Genomic DNA, 19,119 nt, shown 5'->3' with positions numbered 1-19,119 from the left:
CCCCTGGAATTGTCATGATTGATGTGTCTGAGAGCTCGAGGATTTATCTGGAGCCTGTGGAAGGCCTACAGGGATAAATGTCTCCCTCGCATTTCACGTTACCTATCCATTAGACCAGGGGATCCTCCTGACAGAAAACAGACTCAGTGTTTGTTTTCTAATCCACACTTGTCCGTCTCTGTGGTACAAAATCCATCCATCACACTCGAGGAAACAGGCCCCATGCAACCGACTGTTTCTCACTCCTTGTACTTACATTCACAGAAAAGAAACTGAGTGAAGAGCCGCTGCTATCTCCAGCAAGTTGAGTCAACGCTGGGTGCATGCTGGTCAGATAAGGCCAAAAGGATGGAGGATGGCTCAGGCAGAGATATGACGTTAATGGTTGGCTTACGAAAGCGGTGGGAGCCGGTTGCTGTACCGGTGTCCATGGTCAAAGTTGAGAGCACACGGAAGCCTGAACTTGACGCACACTCGTGACTCATTTCCTTAGCTGGAAGCAGGAGGGATGCCTCCTGTGGGGCGGGAAACAAAGAGTCCCTCCTGGACACATCACTGCCGACACATCACAGCCTGGCCGATACCCAACAAGAGATAAGGTCACTGCTGACTCTATCTGTAACACGGTGAATCCAAACCCAAGAATGTGCATTGAAGATAAGTTCAAAAAGCTGGGAGAAAAGATGTCTCCTCCTCGTTGCCTCCTGTGTTTATTTTACTTTTACTGTGTCTCTGCTCAGAATACACTCACCCTCCGCTTTTGTGTCCTCTGTGCACCGTCCAGCGTCAGAGCTCACCACAAAACCCAGTAATGACGAGAGGCGCTCTATAAGCCGCTTTAATTTCCAGCTCAAGGTTCAGTTCACAGGATGGATGTCCTTTTACGTGCGGCCCCCCCGCCACCCTGCTTGCTTTGTCACCGTTGTCATGAGCGTCGGAGCCGGGCACACAGGAATCCCAGGAATCCTTCTCGCCTGACCTGGCTCTTGTGAGGAGCTGAAAAGTAATGGTGACATGGTCCAGGGAGCAGGCCCCACGTCAAAGTGAACCTCAGCCCCCTGCATCATGCATAAGTCGAGTCCAAGTGCATGAGAAAAACATTAAACTGGGGTCTGTGCATCACCATGTGATTTCATTATTCAGGTTAAATAAACTCAAACCAGGGGGAGAGAACTACAGAGAACATATTACCGACCCAGTATAATAGAGTGGAGCTGAAGTTAGCGGCAGCTGAAGGGTTAATCATACCCATATGGCGCACGGAGAGGTTTGGTCCAATGCTGCTGTGGGCCAACAGGAGAGGGAAGGCTGGGTGGGGGCAGAGCAGAAGGGAGAGGACAGCAGGGCTCACTCTCTCCCAACACCTGCACCTGGTCACCACGTTCACACTCACACCGCCTGGAAAGGACCGATGGAGCAACATCTCGCCCACATCCCGGTGATGGCTGCTGCGCTCCAGGGGTAAACTTTTGGATAAAGCCGGCACAAGGGATCCGGGGATCAGCTGTGCGTGCTTCTTCTTTTGTCCTGTGTCGCTACATGGAGGGAAATACGGTCGAGTGACTATAGGCTAGTGGGGCTGTTTTCTGTTTCTCCTGTGAAACCCTCTCGGATTGTTTTCAATGCCTGCGCAGCGACGCTGAGAGGTTTTTCCAAATCCGGCTCCGAGGGCGCACAACGCGGGGAATGCAGCGGTAACAACGCGCAACTTTTGGATCGTCTTGGACGCACACAGCTGCTGTAGAGACGCTGAGAAATCAAAGGTAGGAACATGTCACTCCTCTGTGGTTTAACTTTTAACTTCAGTTAGTCTGTAATCGCAGCGGATGGCACAAGCACGCGCACATTTCTCCGGGTTTTCCTATTTCTGGATGTTGAGTTCACAGGTAAGTGCGCGCACTCACTCAGCGGAAAAAGAAAGAAGTAGGTTATAGAAATCCTGTAATTATTTTATTTTTGGGGGGAAATCACATATTATTACAGCAGGACTTCAATCTGTGGGGACGTTACCACCCAACACAGAGAACCAGCAGGGAAATACCACAAAGTGCAACCAGGCCACCCGACATGGAGACCCCCAGGCACCATAAAAGGCTGTAGTCCTGTTTTCTGATTGATTATTTTAGATATTTTGAAGATATTTCAGTAGGAATACATTGTTTTTTTTATTAAAATGACAGTAGATTAATACACTGCACATTAATTTTAACCACCAAGCCTTGGTCATTTTTCTTTTGTCTATATAGAGACTTAAAAGTGTCAGTAATTTCCATTTAAGCTCATTTTATTTATTATCTCTGCTCTATTTCTACTCCAATTTCTTCTTTTCTATGAAGTGAAAGTGATTCAGTGCTGTTTAAATGATGGATCCTCTTATAGGGTGATTACTACCTTGTGAAACTTAATGACACAAAATCAGGTTGATTACAAATCTCCTGGTGCATTAGTACCGATAACTGATGATCAGAGGAATGTAAAGATCGAGCCTCCCCGGTGAGGAGATAGATGGCATCTGTGTGATGATGCCAGAAAGTGTGTGAGGCGTGACTTCTGCTTCCAGTTTTCCAAATGTTTCATGAAAATTTATTTTTACGAAATGTGTCACGCCCTGCTGGGGAAGTGTGATGAGCAATTTGTGAAAACACGCCAGTTTTCCTCATGAATACCTCTCGCCTAAAAGCCCCCTTCTTTCTGTTGCGAGACTTGTACCCTGTGCCACCAGAGGCCTGGGCTACATGGATGTCATGAGAAAAAGAAAAACCCCTGGGATGGCTTATAGCCCGAGTAAAGCACACCTACAGGGAGACAATTTAATGGATGTTATGGACTCAGCTTTTAGTGTTCATTATTTATATGGGATCCTCTCCGGCAGAGTGCAGATGCATAATGAATGCAGAGTTAAGGTCTAACAGTTAGGCTGCGTTTCGACACCCCTAAACTGTCAGAGGCGGTTTCAGCGAGGGCTACCTGTTCCTTTTGAACTGTCATGTATTTCACTCGTCAGCTTTTCAAAGTGCGCAGACGTGCTTTGTTGAAAGACAGAAGGAGAGAACGAGAGGCCGAGGGAATCACTGATGGGCACGAGGATCTTCTATACACAGTTTTCTATGAAAATGGGGATGAAATACACGTTTTGAGAAAAGACAACGTCGAAGAAGATGACGACACAAAGACATTCATCCCCTTTTTCCAGACTTTTTCTGCGTGAATGTGCTCGAAAACAACATTTCACAGTCTCAACACACACACACACACACACACACACACACACACACACACACACACACACACACACACACACACACACACACACACACACACACACGCCTCACTACATTTTAAATAAATAATAGGGCTGTCATATTTTCCAGAACAGGTGTGAAGATCTGGACGTTGTTCTCTCCTGCCAAACTGTACCTCTCGCTGTCGAAGGCTTCGGGCCAAACTTCTGATCACAGAGATCAGAGGAAGAAAGGGAGCGAGAGGGAGTCTGTCCTTCCTTCTTTTTCTGTCTCATATTTCTCATGGGGCACTCTATAATAATAGTTCATTCCTCTTTCTTTTTTCTTCCAGATTTAGATCTCTGCGGGCTACCTGCATGACTGTTACCATGACAGCATCTGGAGCCCAACTCCTCCTGTTGGCCTTATGTGTTTACAGAGGCTCGGGCCTGCAGCAGTCTGCTCCTCGGGTTCGCCTCTCCTTCAAAGGTGAGCTCATCCACATTAACTCCTACTCCTCCGACAGCAGGGATTGTCCCTGGCACTTTTCTGGTACATGTTTGACTCACGCACTCCCCCCTCACGCACGCATCCACACCGGCAGGGGTTATGCTTCCTCTTTATACATATGTAAAGAACCTATTTCCTGCCTCATGTCAAACAGAGCAACACTGAAAACAAAAGGTGGATATTACGTGAGGCTGGATACTGGCAGTGCCCTTCCACAGAACTTCTCCTCCACACCCTGAAAAGCCACACACGCTCCGGCCTGACCTGTCGGCTCCCCTCTGTTTTTGAAGTCACGACATGATGACACAGGAAGGAAGCGGCTGAAATCTGATCAGAAGAGCAAAATGAAATGTCAGAGCCACCAAGTTTTTTGGCCGTAAGGAGAATATTCACGATGGGAGTCGATTTGGGGTTTTTTTTCCAGCCTTTTTTGTCGGCTTTTGGGATTTTCCCACAGGTTCATGTTACAAATATGTGGATGACACCTTTGGTCAAAAACAATGCTGCATGATTACAGTTATTCCTGCGTCTCTATCCTCTGTCATGTTGTGTCTTCAAGTGGACGTGCACGCTCACAAATCACACGTGTCCCACCTGAGTGTCGACCTGGGAGTGCGAATTAGAGGAATCGTGAATCAGATTTATGACGTTCTTCTGTGGTTTGATGTGGGCGGCGAGCTGCCAGGTCCAGGCTGGGTCTGACTGTTTGGGGCCTTGTTGTTGTAGATCCAATGAGAAACATGTTGGATTTTCTAAACAAGAGACAATGTGAAGCAGATCAGAGGTTTGGTTTGAATCTAGAGCCTCGACTTGAACTCAGGGGGAATCAAGAAAACAAAAGTAAAGATGTAAAGAATGTAAAAGAAACAGATGTGTATCTGTTAAAGGGGCACATTTTAGGAATTTACCCACTAATTTCATATATATCTGTCTTTCTGTTCATCTAATCCACTTCAATTGAAAAAACAGGCGACCGGCGCTCTGGAATTTTGCCAAGTTGTGAACTTTGGACCTCTGTCTTCTGCTTAACGGAGCTCAGACAGAGAAGAACAAAATGAGCAGTTAAGTTAATCATTCAGACTTATATATGAACCACACAGCTGAACAGGAATAAAGATAATCCAGTTTCATTTTATTCAAAACACTGACTTTAAAATCTTCATCGCAGATAAACCAGGTAGGATGAACACAAGGTTTTCTAGCTTCACTCTGCAACCTGGGCTGTTTATTAAAAGCTGTGCTCACAACGTCCAGCACACGAACAATAAAAAGTAGAACTGTTTGAGGAGGACTCACTAATGATAAGGAATAATTCTGAAGTAGCTCCGGCCCTGTACTTGTAAATATAATGAGGAGCAAAAACATGAAGCTCACTTTGCAAGTTAAAACAATTATTTGAAAATAAGCTTCGGGCCTTGTAGTGAAGCCAATTAAATAAACTCTGTGTTTAAAGAGTAGATGTGAAGCTGTTGCTCCAGCCGACACCTTTTTGGTTTACATATGTTACCTATTGATTTATTGTTTTGCATGAAAATTGAATATGTTGGTTAAAACAAACCGAAGGAATGACCATGGATGAGGTGAGATGAACATGTGAGATCTGTGGTTGACAAGCAGCTGGAATCTAGTTTTGAATTTGATTTTATGAGACTTACAACAGCTGTACATGCCACATGTTTGTGGTTGTTGCATATGAATCTGAAGCATGAGAGGGTAATTGCAGTGCATTTTTATACGACCTTTAACACTAATCCGCACTTTTGGTAAACAGCTTACACACACCAGTGTGTTTTCACAGCACAGCATGTACAAAGTATTAGTATTAGAACCAATTACACAAGTTTGGTCTTGAACTTGAGCGTCTTCCTCCTTGTGAAAGATCCAGACGTTCACATCGGCACGGACACGGTCGGTTTAAAAAACAGCTGAGATGTGTTGGACCAACCAGTAAAGCAGCCACACACACACGCACACAGACCTCACTCACCCTTCCCCCTAATACCAAACAAGAAGGAAACAAGTTAGATTTACTCCCCAACTGTTTTCTGCCACTCCGAGGATTTATTGTTCATTGTTTTGTGACAGCGAGTTTCTTTGTTCTCCACGGCGCCTGCGGAGGAGGTATTGGGGCGGCCGGGGGACATGTGACTCCTGTGAGCGAATGAGCTGGAGCTGAGTGACACTCTGGGGCACAGGAGGCCTTGCAGGGGAGAGATATCTTGTATTGTTTCCTCTGTGGCTGGGAAGTCGTGTCACTCACACACACTACAAAGGGAGTGGACCGGGTGTCATTGAGCAGAGTTAGTCAGCGTTGCTAGAGAGCAAAACGTGCAGTGTAATAGGAGCCGTGTTTCAGGATCCCATGCCTTCGCAGTGCTGTCACCAGTTTGTTCATACTTGAGATAAGGCTGGGACTAAATGGCAGCGCTCATTAGTGCCTCAGTGACAATATGTTGTTAAGTTGTAACACGAGCTCCCATAGTCCAGTGTCCTTCCCAGTGTTTCCCTGACGGTGTCAGAATGTTGTCAGAAGTGTTTGCTGGATGTTTACCAGATGATGGCAGTACATTGTTTGCTATTTTTGGAGGATGGAGACATGTATAGGGGTGTGGTGTTTCCACATTTAGCCTCCTGGCTGAGTCCACTACGGCCCGGTGGAGCTCGGCCCGAGGCTTGTTATCCTGTGTTTACCTCTCAGGAACAGAGCCGGACCGTGGCCCATCTCCGCGGCTCCATCCCGTGTCCTCCGGAGATCCGATTGCATCGCTTATTTTAGTGGCACCTTGACTGCATCCTGTTAACATTGACCTCAGACGGAAGATGGCAGCCACTTTGATGTAAATAAAGATTGCGCTTCCTCTCCAATCCCTGTAAGCCCGGCTTCTGAGGGTCTCTGGGAACATTTGTCATGATATAAGCCTGCTGTCTTTAACATGCCTGCGTCATGTCCCAGTGTGCACATATGGCTGTCAGTATCCTGCACATGTCACTGATGTGGGTGTTTGCACTTGTACAGATATCTTTGTGGGGACCATTTTGAGCCTAGACCTTAACTGTGAAGACAGTTTTAGAAAGTAAGGACATTTTGACCAGTCCTCACTTTCTGACCCACTTTCAATGAGCTGTTTGAGGGTTAACACTTGCTTTTAGGGTTAGGGTTAGGTTAGAGGGATAAAGGAACTGGTCCCCCAGGCACTGGTAGGGTTCAGTTAGGGTTAAAACAAGGTTTAGGTTAGGGTTAGCATTAGGGTAAGGTTTAGGTTAGGGTTAGGGTTAGAATTAAAGTTAGGGTTAGGTTAGGGGTTAGGGTTAGGGTTAAAAAAACACTTCCAACCTACCTTATGAAAACCATCAATGATGGGTTCAAATCCTAAAAGAAACTATATAAATTGAAAGGTTTAAAAGCACAGACACAGGTGGGGCAGCAGGACCGAGTTCTCCACACTTACATGGTCTCAAGTGTCAAAATAAATAATATGAGGCATATTAATACGACTGTAAAAATTAATGACTAAATATAAACTATAAGATAAAGCGGAATTCATAATAAGAGAAAGGAGGCAATTTGAAAAATAAGATTATCGGGCATATCCATATATACATTAGGGTTAGGGTAAGGCATTTAGCTGTACTGGTGTGTGCGTGTTTATGTGTGTGTGTCTGTGCTTTTTATGCGTTTAAAGTGATGCAATGTATTGTTGGATGGAGGAATGGAAGTAGAAAATTCACATGCAGCCTTAATGCTGTGCTGAGTCCATTTGTCTCGCAGCAGATGAAAATTGTTTAATCAAAGCTTTCAGGAGAACAAAAAAAAAAGGCGAAACATTTTTCCACCGCGTCGTGTCCTAACAGGTTCTGCTCTGCTGAACACAATCCCGATCTTAAGAATTAGCTGTTAGTTCCACTGACCGTGTTTCCTCAGGGACTCGCTTTTTCGCCTAACTCCACGAGGCATGCGGTGCCTCGAACTCAATCAGGGAGTCAGGACACATAAAATATTGAGATCTTAAAAGCCAATATGTTTCCTAAAATGCTGTTAGTTGAGTTATATTTAATCAGTGACACACATTTTCCAGCAAAGGACGGAGAACTTGAAGGCACCACAAGTTCATCTGCGTCAGTAATGAAACACGTCAAAGGCATAAAGGGGATGAAGTGAATAGTTCAGGGACGATCCTCGCTCCCCCTGCTGTTGGTTTTTACTCAGGATGTAGATGTTTTTAACACAGTTGAGACTTTTTTCCTTTTTCCGCCCACGCAGAACTGATGGACACACGTGCGGCCCGGCCCTTTAGTTTCTCCTTCAACACCAGCGACTACCGCATCCTCCTGATGGATCAGGATCAGGGCCGCCTCTACCTGGGCAGCCGGGAGTACCTGGTGGCCCTGGACATGCAGAACGTCAACAAGGAGCCTCTCATAGTGCGTAACAACTCTAACTCAAATCCAGTCTGCTATTTGGAATGTGGCTTTAAGTCTGTGAATGCATTGATCCACATTAATCCGGTGTTTTGTTTGTGTGTTTGCTTGAACCCAGATTCACTGGCCGGCATCCGCCAAGAGAAAGGGAGAATGTCAGATGACGGGAAAGGGGAGACAGGTGGGATCATGTGTTTACATCCTGCTCTTTCAGAAAAAATTACAGGCCTCTGCTTTCATGACGACGATGATGTTCTGAATTCCATTTGTCTTACTCGTCTTTGTCCAGGGCGAATGTGCCAATTTTGTGAGGTTGATTGAGCCGTGGAACCGCACCCACCTCTACACCTGTGGAACGGGGGCGTACCAGCCCATCTGCACATTCATCAACCGAGGCTGGAGGGCGGAGGTGAACCCAGAGACATTTACAGTTCCCCCAAGTGGGATTTACAGCAACAGTCCCTCTGCAGCCGGCCTGGAAAGCGTCGTCCTGTTAAATATTTCAGGGCTACAAACTGGGACACTGATTTGTTTATGATTTTTTTCCCATGGTCCCATGTGACGTTTTAGCGGATCTATTTTTATGCATGTTCTCTCTGCCTCATCTCTGCAGGACTACCTGTTCAGGCTGGTCCCTGGGTACGTGGATTCAGGGAAGGGAAAATGCTCCTATGATCCAACACAGGAGAACATTGCAGTTCTCATCAGTAAGGCTTCTTTTATAAGCAGAAAAACAACAAAATCTTTCAAATTCTGCAGAATCACAAAGTCTTATCGCTTTATTCTCTCAATGTTCCACCTCTGCAGATGGAAACCTATACGCAGGCGTCCACATTGACTTCATGAGCACAGATGCTGCTCTGTTTAGGACCATGGGCGGCAGAACGGCAATCAGGACAGAGCAGTACGACTCCAGGTGGCTCAATGGTGAGTAAGTGTGGGTGTGAGGAGGTAAATGTTAGTGATTACATGTTACAGCTCCTCTCATTTTATTTGACAACCACTTGCCTCAATCCTCTCCTGGTTTATCTGTTTTTATCCCTCAGAGCCCGTGTTTGTTCAGATCCAGCAGATCCCTGACAGGGCAGAAAGGAACGACGACAAACTTTACTTCTTTTTCCGAGAGAAGAGTCTAGACTCCAGCGGCGGGGCGAGTCCCAGTGTTTTAGCCAGGGTGGGAAGAGTGTGTCTGGTGAGGAAACCACAGCGTATTGAAGACATTATAAGATATAAACTTATAAGAGAAGATGGGATAAGATAAAACGTTATTGATCCTACACCAAGGAAATTCACTGTTACAGCAGCAGACAAGTCAGAATGAGGTAGACAAGAGAATAACAAAGGAAATAGAATAAAAAAATTCAATGAAAATACAGAATATAATATCGACCTTCCACTATGGAAATATAGTTTTGTATAGAAATGTACTTGAGTATTGCACCATCCATATATATGCACATGTAGACTGTTTATACATATATAGGCAGGTATGGTGTACAAAAAATTATATATGTATAAAATGCTATGTATAAATGGGTATAAATTCACAAAAGTATACCAATTGGTAGAGTATATTATATAAACTACAAATAGATGGACATAAATATGTGAATAAATATAATTTCACATTAGTAAACAAAAAAATATGAATGTAAAAAGGTCTGCAGGTTGTGAAATTCACAATAAGTGGTGTTCATGTGTAATAATTTAACACAATCTTTCCTTGTGATATGAAAGGAAATGTACGTATTGAATCATGGCCTCATTTCCCTCCTGTCCAGAATGATGAAGGAGGGCAGAAGTCTCTGGTGAACCGCTGGACGACCTTCCTGAAGGCTCGTCTTATCTGCTCCGTGATCGGCGAGGATGGAGTGGAGACGCGCTTCGATGAACTACGTGAGGCCACAACAAAATCAGCACCGCGCTCAAAGTGATTGCATTGTAATTGCGGCTGCTTTTATCCAGTGGTATTGATCTGTGCACCGCTCTCCTTCTCCAGGAGACGTGTTTATCCAACCGACGCAGGATGAACGCAACCCGGTGGTGTACGCTCTCTTCACCACGGCGGGGTGAGTGCTCCCCTTCACCTCACCCCACCTCGTCTACCCTCACACCGTAGACGACTCGTTTCAGTGTTTGGGTGCAAAGTGTCTCTTAATGCCGCCCTCTTACCGTAATGATCTGTTTGTGCTTAAGCTCCGTGTTCAAGGGCTCAGCAGTCTGCGTGTACGCCATGGCTGATATACGCAACGTGTTCAATGGACCGTTTGCCCACAAACACGGACATAATTACCAGTGGACAGAGTACACGGGCAAGATTCCCTACCCACGACCTGGGACCGTACGTTTCACTCATGTTGTCTTGTTCATCTCATTAAATCAATCACTATGCATCATACTTACACGTGCATCATCTAAGCACATGTATTATAAATGTGGATACTCATCACATTCACTCCTTTTCAAATTACACAAATCTTTATATCTTTAATTTGAGCCTGCACCAAGGAGGTTGTGTTTTCTCCCCCGTTCCGTTTGTTTGTTAGCAAGATTACACAAAAACAACTGAACAGATTTCCACAAAACCTGGATGAAGGATGTTGTGTGAGAAGAACCCAATTAAATCTTTGCTGCCGATCCGGATCAGTGGGCAAATCCAGGATTAGTTTTTTTTCCACTTTCTTTAACATTGTTTTTTTGAGATTTTCTCAGATTTCCCAGGGAATAATTCATGGATCTTTTTGTATGACTGAAGTTATGTTAGTCTTAATATCTTCACAATACAAAAACACAATATAATTCATGGATCTAAGGGAGAGTTTGTGACGTTTGTTTCAGAAATGTAGTTATTATATAGAATTTACTTGATTTGTTCATGTACTTAGGTACTTGTTACTCCATATAGACTTATTTTCACTAATATCTTTTAGACTTAATACGCTCAGTACATATATTGTGTCACTGTAATCCTGGGGCAAGCTGGCACAAGAATTTCTTTGGATTCACAAAATCTTAATCTTTTCTTTCTCCTCCCACTCACAGTACTTTCTCTTTATTTACTTTACCTTTCCCGTCACTCTTCTTTTTACTATGTTCACTGTTTTTCACAAAAAACACCAAAGCAAATCCCTTGTATGTAAAAAACCCACTCGGCAGTAAACTTCAGATTAAGATGCACCTCAGACATGTTTTCACAAACCTGCAACATAAACAAACCTTTTCCTTCTTCCCTTCCAGTGTCCAGGAGGAACCTTCACTCCAGACATCCGCTCCTCCAAGAACTTCTCGGATGAGGCTGTGGATTTCATCCGAGCTCATCCCCTCATGTTCCACCCAGTCTATCCTATCCACCGCCGCCCCCTGGTGGTGAGAACCGGCGTGGACTACCGCTTCACGGCCCTGGTGGTGGATCAGGTGGATGCTGTGGACGGACGCTACGAGGTGCTGTTCCTGGGGACAGGTGAGACAGCTGCGAGTGCTGAGGACACGTGTCCAACCTGAGGGTCATTCTGGTCACTATTATAGGACTTAAATAAAATGTCTCTCACTTCCAGATCGAGGTACCGTGCAAAAAGTCATTGTTTTGCCGAAGGACCCGATCAGCATGGAGGAACTCACGCTGGAGGAAGTGGAGGTTTTTAGGGTATGTTTGAATATTTGGAGCTGAAATCGCTAAAATGTTGTTATTAGAATGATATGTGATGATAAAGTTGTGTTGATTTCTCTTTTTTCCTTTGTTAAATTTAATTTCCAGACCAGGGCTCCTGTCAAAACGATGAAGATATCTTCTAAAAGAGTAAGCACATCCCTCCTGAAGACTAAACTTTCCCAGTGTACGAACAGATTCCTCACTGAGTTGTGTTGCTTGTGTCACCGCAGCAACAGCTCTACGTGTCATCGGACGCGGGGCTGACCCAGGTGTCGCTGCACCGCTGTGGGGTGTACGGCCGGGCCTGCTCCGACTGCTGCCTGGCCCGGGACCCCTACTGTTCCTGGGATGGAGAGAGCTGCTCCGCCTTCACCCCGTCCACCAAGAGGTCAGGGACGTCTCACAGCGTCAAAACTCACTGTTTCTAGACCGAAAAGCCAGAATGTGTTGAGTCAAACTCATTCTTGATTCTCACCTTTGTCTCAGGAGGAGCAGAAGACAGGACGTTAAACATGGGGACCCTCTGAGGCAGTGCAGAGGCTTCAATGCAAAAGGTGTGGCACATTTTTGTATCTGTTTAAAGACCACGTATAATTTGTAATAATAATAACTATTTATATGCTGTTTCAGTGGAGAAACGTCTCAGAGAAACGGTTCAGTTCGGGGTGGAGGGCAGCAGCACTTTCCTGGAGTGTCAGCCGCGCACTCCTCAGGCCACCGTCAAGTGGCTCTTCCAGAGGGAAGGAAAGAGGAAAGTGGTGAGGAAGAGCTGTCACGTTTTTTAAAGTAGAATGGTGCACAACTCGTCCCAGAGCCCAACAGTCCACTTGAATTCAGTCAAGCAACACATTTGACACACTCGTATATATCAATTCCCTAAATATGCCTGGATTCTGTCGTCAAGATCCATGAATGACTCCAAATGTTGGAAAATCTCGCAATGTTAGAGAAAATGTAGAAAAGAAATTCCTGTATTTATTGGGTTCTGCCTCACGCCTCCACAAACAAACAAATGCAGACGAAAGCATAACCTCCTTGGCGGTTGTAATAAAAGTCTCGTCGGCAATAAACAGTCCAGCACACGCAGCCCATAAACCCGCAGCTTCTTGTTTTTACACTGTGGCGTTAACATGGTGCTTTAGCATGAACTTTACACGTGCTGGTTGCTGAATGTCGTTACTTCAGACAGTTAGTCTTTATGCTAAGCTAAGATAAACAGCTACATCTTTACCAGAGAGACCTGAGATCAATCAAAGCCGGATCCATCGTTTTATCGTCAATAATTTTGAGTCTTTCAGTATCAGCGTTTATGTTTAGCAATATGAAAACTCTTATTTACAGAGTAAACAATGCAAAAAAGTCATAATAAAGTTTATGTTTAAACTGTAAAATATCAAGCCTCAATTACTCAATTAGTTTGATAACATCGTAGGAATTTGACCATTTTTGAAATGTATATATACTGTATGATTATCATCAGAAGGTTTATTGGGCTTTAAGGGGCTCAACCACTCGCCTGTTTGTAATCTTTTTCCTCTTTTATTCTCTTTCCTACAGCTCAGCCGTGTGGGGGGTGTTCTGAAGACCAACCACGGCATCCTCCTGAAGTCCCTCAACCAATCAGACGCAGGCCTCTACCACTGCCTCGCCACCGAGAACAACTTCAAACACACCTTGGCCCGCGTGGCGCTGCGCATCCTGGACCGAGACATCGTCCTGGCTCTCACTGCTCAGGACGAGGACGAGGAGCCCAAAACCCGGCAGGCGGGACCCCACCCGCAGGCGGCCTTCGTCTCCACGCCGTTCCCGCCCGAGATCAGACTGATCAACCAGTACTGCCAGTCCTACTGGGAACAGCTGAGTCCCAAACAGCAGCAGCAGCGCAAGCGCACCAGCCGCAGGCACACAGAGAGCCAGGACCAAGGCCTCGGCTAGACGATGGGGCCGAGGCCGTCCAACGCTGTCTGGACTCCACGGTGGACTTTTATGTTATGACATGCATGTTTGGTTGTCACCTCCATCCATTAGGCAGGTGATGCGTTCATGCTGTCGTTAAAGAACTGTACCGGTGGTTTTGCTGGTGTCAGCCTAAACACAGGTTGTGTATATTTTACATTACCGATGACCACTTTTTCAAAGAACACAGTTTGTTTTCGCTCAGGTTTCGGTTCGTATTAGTTTGACGTCGAAATCAAGTTCAAGAAATATATAGTGTTAATGTTTGCTCATTATTTGTCTCACAGGTTGATCCCAGGATTCTTAAACGCACCACTAAGGTCAGATTTCCAAAACACAACTGGATCACCACGCACCTCTAATCGTTCTGTGACAAAATCACAATAAAAGTCTTTGTGATCGATCATATATTTGAAGCAAGTTTCGCTGTTTGCTTTAGAAAATGTTTGACTGTGATGTAAAGTAAACGCAACATGTAGTCGAACGACCACAACACGCAAAACCACAGCTATGGTCCTTTTTAAGTATCTTGAAACAAAAAATGTAATATATTGATTGTGAATATAATATATATGGTCATTGGATTACTCTTGTATTGTATGAAGATAATATGACGATGATATGTTGCATGCTTACATGTGTTGTTGTTTGTTGCAAGTTGTACATTGGACTGTTTCCGACCTTGACGTGTTGCGATGTTTGTACGGTGTAACGTATTCTGTTGAGCTAATGCCATTGGATGTTTGTCATGTAATGACTCCCTTACTGTCCCGTGCTCTAGTGACCTACAGTATGTGAGTGTTTAAGATTTAGCATACAGTGTTCTTCCAGTTATGCACTTTGTCGGTGGCGGTTTTAGAGGGAAATCTGGGATCTTTTGCACAGATGTATGAGAAAAATGATACAAGAACATAGTTTTCATGTACAGTATGTTATTACAAACAACAAAAAAAATGGGAATGAAACAGGCTCAGATTTAGTATCGATTGATGGTGTTCTGTCATAAGCTGTATTTACTTATTTCAAAAAATGATAGCACAAGGAACGAGACTTTTTTTTTTCCAGCCAGAGCCACCATTCACCATCGTTGTGAGTAACACAGTGCTGTGTGCTGTGATCAACCCTACACTGGAAATGTTTGAACAAATATATAAACATTTCTCTCTTAAACGTGTCCTTCGCTGTACTTCCTGTCGATTTACGTGTTTATTTAACCACCGACACAGTTTGTCTCAAAGTTGTCGTAAAAAAACAAAAAAATAAACACGTTGCACATCCACGGGATTTCAAAATCCGCACAAACGGAAAAAAAACCCTCAGCGTCACTCGTCCCACTCGTCGTCGTCGTCGTCTTCATCTCCGCCCTCGTCTTCACTCTCATCTGAAAGAGAGAACGGATATTAAAATGTTTGACTATGTTTGACCTCTCGTTTTCAACACATGCATTGTTCCTGCTCTTTAAGCAAAGATGTGATTATTGTTCCAATATTTACCAGAGGAGTGGATGACTTTACTCCTCTTCTGCATGACCATCATGAGAGCGCCAACGATGCCCTCACCGGATGCAGGAGATGAAGGTGTACCAGGATCAGGGCTCTCTGTCACCTGGAACACAGGAGGACAGCATTTACTCGTATAAGCAAAGTTTTATTATGAGCATATATGAAATGTTTTGAAGGAATGAAAGTTGCTTTACATTTCTGAGCTTCTTCCCCAGTCGGATCTGATCCAGCAGATTTCCTCGGCCGTCTCCTCCTTTAGACGATGCCGGGGGAGGTGGTGCTGGGCCACCGGAGACAGGAGAAGGTGGTGTGAAATCTGCAGAGGCCTGAGGAGGAGGCGGAGGAGGCGGAGGAGGAGGTGGAGGCCCTCCTCCTCCTCTGCCGGGTGCAGATGGGACAGGAGGAGGTGGTGGACCTGTGGAGCGCTGTTGGCCAGACGACGGCAGGGGAGGAGGCAGGTTGTGGGAAGACATTGAGACATCTGAGGAGGGTGGTGCAGGGAACCGAGAGTGTGCAGGTGGCGGCGGTGGTGGAGGGCCGCCTCTGCCTGTCTGAGGGAGCGGGGGTGGCATGCCTCCACGTTCTGGAGCTGGCTGAGCGGGCCCTCGCTGTGGCTGGCCAGGGAGGGGAGGCAGGGGGCCAGAGCGGCCTCGATGAGGTGGAGGGGCCGGGGCAGAGGAACCGAAGCTCGGCACAGGAGGCAGGGACCCTCTATTGGGTGGAGGAGGTGGAGGAGCAGACCCTGTGATGTAGTGGAAGATATTAATAATACACAGAAGTAGGCCTGTAGGGAGCAGTGCGATTGATAAGAAAGGTAGAAAAAAAGTCTGACCTCTTTTGTTCACCTCCCTCTTGACGGCCTCCAAGCCTCCGGACTGCTCGATGACGTTGAAGATGAGCTCAGACGTCTTTTCATCCCTCATCTCAGCCTCGCTGATCCCAGCCTCGGAGAGCAGCTTCGACAGGTCAGGGTCCAGATTGTTGGGATCCCACCCAACATGAGAGACGTGCCTGACATGAAGGAGGAGGACAGAGCAACACAGTTAGACAAACATCCTCTCGCAATATCGATCAACCTTCATCACATTCATCAGCTAACACGCTCACTTGAATCCACTGGGAGCTCCTATGTCTGCTTTGGAGAGTTTGGAGCCCTTTTTCTTGTCCTTCTTGTCCTTCTTCTTGTCTTTGCTGCTCAGAGCTGAGCAGGCGGCAGGCGTAGGCATCGAGCGGTAACGTGAAGACTGGATGTCCGGGTTCTGAATGTCCACCATGGCCATGCGATGAGATCCAGGGCTACCGGATGATGCTTTTGGACGAGATGGAGAGAATATCAAAGTTGGTTCTAGATTCCAGAAGTCACTGCCTGGTGGTAGTAAAAGTTACACATGGAGAAATGCTGAGGTGAAGGAGCCACAGACCTTTGTCAGGTGGCAGTCGAGGTAGAGACCCTCGGTCTATAAGGAAACAGAAAATAGAGGAAAGTAAAGTAGCTGCACTTGTAAACTCCATATTGCATTTATGAAGTGAAGTGCTGCCTTACCACTTGGTGGCGGGGGGCGCTGTTTCTTGTCTGTCAAAAACAAGGAGGTGAGAGAAACCATGTTGCATCACTTTACTTCACTGTGCAATGTTAATCAAGTAAAAACCCCTTGAAGACATTGTTTAAATCAAAATGCAAATTTCATGTATCAATTGTCATTTTTTTCTAAAAACTCATATTGAAAACAATATGTAAAGTAAATCAAGAGCATTTATATATTAAAAACATTGTAATGGGAAATAAGGTATTAAATATTCTATAATTCTAAAAAGTAAACATATGACCTAACTGACCGTGACGGCTATTTCTTTGGCAGATCTTTCCCTCCACAGCAGTTTTGAAGGCGTCTGCTTCCTGTTCCTTTGCAAAGTTCAGTCCCACTTGACAGTCCTGCATTAGATTACAAGTCAACACAGACTCACACTCATTTTACAACACAAAGATAATTTAAACAACAAATAACTGCAGGGGCCTGACACAGTGAGAGGTTTTATATAAGGGTGTGTGCTTACATCTGCATCGAAGGTATGAAAGTAGGACCGTGACGAGGAGTAAACTATTTGGTTGTAGAGCTCCTGCTCCCAAACCAGCCTCCCTGCCTGTGGGGGGAAAAAACTATTTTTTTAGTTTAATATTTAAGTCTCTCAATGACACTCACGACAGATTAGAGAGATTACAGTGAGTCAATGAGAGTCGTGTTGTGTCAGGACAACGTATGACACAGTGATCAGGTTATGAGTCTGGAGAAGGCCTCAATATTCGTATGCAGCCTTTTGACTGAACTCTTGGTATCAAGGCACCGTCGTGTGAGACTTTACCTTCAAATCAAACATCCGTATGTAGTAGGAGCGCTGAAGGTTGTCTTTGATGAAGCACACCACTCCTGTGTGCTGCAAGCTCCACGTGGACGGACTGTGAGGCAGAGCCATGAACAACTGGGCGACTGCAGTGGCCATGGACTAAAAAAACACACACACACACAACAACACACATTGAAAACAATCCTGTACCTTGGACACATTTTATTGCAGCTCAGGTGAACATGTGGTGTTTCGTGGCGAGGCTCTCGCTTTGCCACTGCCAATGCACGAGTTGTTAAAACTGTGCAGCTCTTATTAGATGGTTTATTTGTGTGCTCAGCGACAGGAGCAGTTTCTAGAGACACAGGAACAAAGCAACTTCTGCTCCAGTGACAGCAGACCCGCTGATCGCGTCTAATTCTGACACAGCGGAAGAAATGCTCCAACCACCATTTCCTGTTACTGCTGGGTCCTTTTTGATGACCTGGTGTCAGCGAACCGTTTTAAACTGCATTGGCGTCAACACACTGTGGATTTTTTGGGGAAGAAACATTTGTATTTAAATATATTCGACCCCAAAATTTAATCTAAAAAAAAGATATAAAGAAATAAAAAGGTATAAGTAAGTAAATCAACAGCAGAGATTAAAAAAAAAAAAAAAAGCAGAAAAGCAAATAAAAAGCAGAAACCACCTAATCTTAATTTGAATATATTACAAATTTATTTAAAAGCTGATGATTCAACCATCCACTGGGCTCATTAACATTCAGGACAGGATGTTAAACAACCAAAGGCAGGAGAGAGAAGTCTTCGGGGGCTGAAACAGTTTATGTTCCTAACAGCCAGAATAACCAGTACACCTATTCTTTTCTTTTTGTTTCACCCCTTTTCACAATAAACCTCAGAGAGAGAGTAAACAAGCCAGGACGGACAACAGGACGAGGATGACTTACAGCACACCTTCTGCCCAGCAGATCCTCCAGCTTCTCGTGCTCCAGCAGGCTCAGCAGACAGCTGCGGACGCTGTCCATCTTATTCTTCGATCCACGGCTCATGGTTCCTCTGATAGATCAGCCGCTGGATTACGGGTCAAATGTGCACGGCATTTGAAAAGAGAAAAAAGACGTGCCTCTCCGCGCTGTCAGAATACAAGGGCTCTACAGTCAAGGAAGTTTCTCTTCTCTGTTCTGTGCACACATCATTTCAAAGCAGGAAGCGGGCGACCGCACTTCTCTAACCCCCACTTTTCTTCTTTCTCTCACACGCACGGCACAAATGAACGTGTTACTTCCATTTTTAGGGTGAGGGAGTTTACTGTTGCACTTGTCCTGCCTTCACTACATTCATTTTAAAGAGTCTCTCACTCACTCACTCACTCACTCACACACACACACACACACACACACACACACACACACACACACACACACACACACACACACACACACACACACACACACACACACACACACACACACACACACACACACACACAAAAGATGACTTCAACTCCGTCCAT

General features: G+C 45.2%; 2 protein-coding genes across 3 annotated transcripts; one reads left to right on the top strand and one right to left on the bottom strand.

Moving 5' to 3' along the window:
- Positions 1–1,241: 1,241 nt before the first annotated feature.
- On the top strand, positions 1,242–14,992 carry LOC117765378 (semaphorin-3F-like). Its single transcript, XM_034591928.1, has 18 exons — positions 1,242–1,763; positions 3,574–3,710; positions 7,993–8,153; positions 8,269–8,331; positions 8,440–8,559; positions 8,764–8,857; positions 8,958–9,077; positions 9,197–9,342; positions 9,932–10,046; positions 10,150–10,219; positions 10,347–10,491; positions 11,388–11,610; positions 11,705–11,793; positions 11,905–11,946; positions 12,030–12,187; positions 12,286–12,353; positions 12,430–12,557; positions 13,357–14,992. The coding sequence occupies exons 2-18, from the start codon at positions 3,599–3,601 to the stop codon at positions 13,732–13,734; spliced, it is 2,232 nt and encodes a 743-aa protein (XP_034447819.1). The 5' UTR covers positions 1,242–1,763; positions 3,574–3,598; the 3' UTR covers positions 13,735–14,992.
- Positions 14,671–18,898, bottom strand: LOC117765380 (wiskott-Aldrich syndrome protein-like). Of its 2 annotated transcripts, none has more exons than XM_034591930.1 (11): positions 18,554–18,898; positions 17,619–17,759; positions 17,313–17,399; positions 17,094–17,190; positions 16,801–16,830; positions 16,679–16,714; positions 16,365–16,566; positions 16,090–16,268; positions 15,452–15,999; positions 15,249–15,360; positions 14,671–15,136 (listed from the first exon to the last, which is right to left on the bottom strand). In XM_034591930.1, the coding sequence occupies exons 1-11, from the start codon at positions 18,653–18,655 to the stop codon at positions 15,078–15,080; spliced, it is 1,593 nt and encodes a 530-aa protein (XP_034447821.1). In that variant the 5' UTR covers positions 18,656–18,898; the 3' UTR covers positions 14,671–15,077. The 2 variants fall into 2 exon arrangements, with proteins under 2 accessions (XP_034447821.1, XP_034447822.1); XM_034591931.1 differs by having other exon boundaries at positions 18,561–18,691.
- Between the last annotated feature and the right edge of the window lie 221 nt (positions 18,899–19,119).

The sequence above is a fragment of the Hippoglossus hippoglossus genome, chromosome 7 (genome assembly GCF_009819705.1).
Source record: "Hippoglossus hippoglossus isolate fHipHip1 chromosome 7, fHipHip1.pri, whole genome shotgun sequence".
NCBI classification, from domain to species: domain Eukaryota; kingdom Metazoa; phylum Chordata; class Actinopteri; order Pleuronectiformes; family Pleuronectidae; genus Hippoglossus; species Hippoglossus hippoglossus.
Note: the sequence above shows the minus strand (reverse complement) of the source record. Positions and strands in the feature narration are given on the sequence as shown.